Source organism: Raphanus sativus, chromosome 4, assembly GCF_000801105.2.
Source record: "Raphanus sativus cultivar WK10039 chromosome 4, ASM80110v3, whole genome shotgun sequence".
Classification (NCBI taxonomy): domain Eukaryota; kingdom Viridiplantae; phylum Streptophyta; class Magnoliopsida; order Brassicales; family Brassicaceae; genus Raphanus; species Raphanus sativus.
The window spans coordinates 1,452,220-1,455,274 of NC_079514.1; the positions used below are offsets into that span (position 1 = coordinate 1,452,220).

The 3,055-nt window shown below is 31.8% G+C and overlaps 1 protein-coding gene across 1 annotated transcript; it reads right to left on the bottom strand.

Annotated features, from left to right (window-relative positions):
• Positions 1 to 370: 370 nt before the first annotated feature.
• LOC108848767 (bZIP transcription factor 11) lies at positions 371 to 1,659 on the bottom strand. Its single transcript, XM_018622202.2, has one exon. It carries the CDS (start codon positions 1,076 to 1,078, stop codon positions 617 to 619), a length of 462 nt encoding a protein of 153 aa, XP_018477704.1. The 5' UTR covers positions 1,079 to 1,659; the 3' UTR covers positions 371 to 616.
• Between the last annotated feature and the right edge of the window lie 1,396 nt (positions 1,660 to 3,055).

The window sequence follows — 3,055 nt, forward strand, 5'->3', positions numbered from 1 at the left end:
CTTTGAGATATTAATATTTAATAAGGTAAATGATCATGGGACTTTTTTTAAATAAAGGCTGGCCAATTAAAAAGAGAGCATGTTTTTTTTTTTGATTGAACATGTTAACTAAGCAAAATAATGTTTATTTCTTTTTTTTAGCAGACATGACATGTTACATGTATGATATAAAAAATGTGACGAAGACTTATAGCATAATGATTTGTACTAAGGTGTCCATCAGTCCATGCTGCATGTTTCATAACTTGAATTCAAATATGATAGTTTGACAAGTTTATACAGGACTTGCTAAAATCTTTGGAGTTACTTTAATAATGAAAGTTTGAAGTCAATAACTGTTAACTATTAACCCTCAAAGTGCGAGTGATACTAAAAGAACTTTGGCAACAGAGCCTTTATTGCAAACAACACTCATAACAATGCTTTTACTACATAGCGCCAAAAGACGGAGCAAACTACAAAAAGAAAATGAAATGGAACAATCAAACAACATAACCCATTTATACATATCTCTCTCTCATTTTCTTTGGACATATCTTGAAATCAGACAAAAAAAACCGACCCCATTTTGTAATTTCGAGGTTTTCTAGGTCCACACTTCTAATACAGTAACGCATCAGAAGATGCCATGAGGTTCTGATGCCATGAGTGGCTGGTTCATATAAAACATGTTCATATTAATCTGATTCACGAGGAAATCATCAGACTCTGGAACAGACAGAGGGTTCGAACAGATCCCGTTGGTATTGTCGAGGAAACCGATGATGTCGTTTAGAGATTCAAGCCTGTGGCTAAGTTCATCGAGCTGAGCTCTAAGAACAGAGTTCTCTGCTTCAACGGTTAAGTAGTGCTGCGTTGTGATGCTGACACTTGTCACAATCTCGTCATTCTCTTTTTTGAGCTGAATAACCTGAGCCGTTAGATCGTCAAGAAGCTTCTGTTTCTTCATCCTCGACCTCCTCGCTGATTCACGGTTCGAGAGCATTCTCTTCCGTTTCCTCTGCTCCATGAGACTCTCCTCAGGTCCTGACGACGTTTGAATCGTCGAAGAAGTTGTTCCAGACGACGACGAGTCCATTCAGCACACACACACACAAACAAACAAAGAAGTCTTTTACGAGAAGAGAGATTATATTAAAAATGGGTTTTCTTGTAAGAGAAGTCAAGAACAAGACAGGACAGGACCCAGATCGAAGACGAAAACAAAGAAGAAACAAAAGAAAAAAGTTATTTTTTTTAAACTAGGGTTTTGATTTAATTATACGACTATGTAATAAAAGACGGAGAGTTTGAGAAACTATGAGACGTAGTAAAGCCAGTAAAGGAAGACAACAGAGAAAGATTGAACGAGATGGGTCCTGCGCCTGATTGTAGAGTTTAACATAAACCCAGAGAGGAAGATCTCACTGAGTATAATCGGAGACATGTGTCTCAAACACCAAGAACTGCTGATTAAGCATCAAGGTTTTGTCTATTTTTTTTTAAAAGATTATTTTCACAAGAGCTGAGATATTTTTTTTTAACACAAAAGAGCTGGATCTTTTATAATGAATCGTTTAAAGGAAAACGAAATCAAGAGAAGAAGAAGAAGGAGAGAAGGGGGAATGTGCATGGTTTAGGAGAATGAATTTATAGAAGAAATTTCAAGAAAAGCGTTTTTGAGTGTTTGTGCAACTTGACGAGAAGGTATACATGTGTTTGGATTCTATTGGGACAATTTTATTTATTTTAGTTTTGTTTTTCCTTTAGTATTTCTTTTTGGCAACTTTTCTTTTTTCTTGTTACTCTTTGACTAAAGGCTGGTAAAGAAGTATCAGCACAAGTCGGCAATATTTAGAGAAAATAATACTTTTTTTTAATAATTTAATCTTCTCTTTATTAAAAGAGAAGTTGGAAAAACTTCAACAAAAGTTCAGCAACAACAAAAAAAAACTGATGAACTTATTGTGGTACGTTAAAAACTATGCCAATATTAACATCACCAGTGATAAATACTATAATTGATTTAAGCTTTAGCTCAAATCCAAAATTATGCCGTCATATATAGCCTTTTGTTTGTTCTTGGAGTTTATAAGCCTAAATCTTATAGTATGGTATATCTTTGATATATAAGGATAGTTAGACCTCTAAACTTTCGTATCAAAGCAATTTTACACTTTAGAGTTTAATTTTATTGAAGTTTTAGGAAACCAAAAATAAACTATTGTTAACTTTTAAGATTTATTTTATAACTATCTATTTAAATTAAATCAAGTATTGATCAGACGAATCGATTTATTAGAGATTTCAAAGAAAGCATAGCTCACACAATAAACACTAGAAATAGTTAAACTTTCTTAGTTTTTTGGTTTAACAATAACTGTAATTTCTTATGAGGAAAGAAAATATATAACAAATTACAGATTCTTTTTTCAATGAAGAATGCAGATACGAACTTTCCTTTTCTTATTCCTAAAAGTAAAAAAATTAAGTTGATGAAAAAGAGATAACTTATCAATTATTTATTTATTTATTTTTACCAAAAAAAAAAGATAACTTATTTATTTGTTGAATTTTTTAAGTAAACCACATACTCATGTAACGACAAAAAGAGATAAAATTAATAATATCCGTAGAATGTACTTTCATTTATTTAACATTTTGAACCCATTAAAGCCCGAATCTGTCTGGAAAATCTGTGAACCATTTATTTAAAAATTGAAATACCACCAACACTGAATAAACAAATTTGAAAAGTCATAAATAAGTTTTTAAAGAAAATATAGTAGAAACATATGCTTAGAGTAAAACAGAAAAGAACATGTGTAAGTAGGCAGCAGACGAAGAAAAAGGTGAGATGGACATGTGAGGTCGGAAAAAAAGTCTCCAGACTCAACACAGCTGTTCCATTTTCTTATTCTCCATTTTCAAAAAACAATAACGTATGAATTATTTATTAAGTTCAAAAAAAAAAAAAATTATTTATTTAGATGCTTATTGTGTTTTGAAGGATGTCAGGTTAACGTGAAATCAACTATTTTGTGTTGGAGAATAACGTTATGCTTAAAATTAGTAA

Excerpts from the sequence above, each read along its gene's own strand:
- LOC108848767 (XM_018622202.2), bottom strand. The coding sequence starts at position 1,078 with ATGGACTCGTCGTCGTCTGGAACAACTTCTTCGACGATTCAAACGTCG.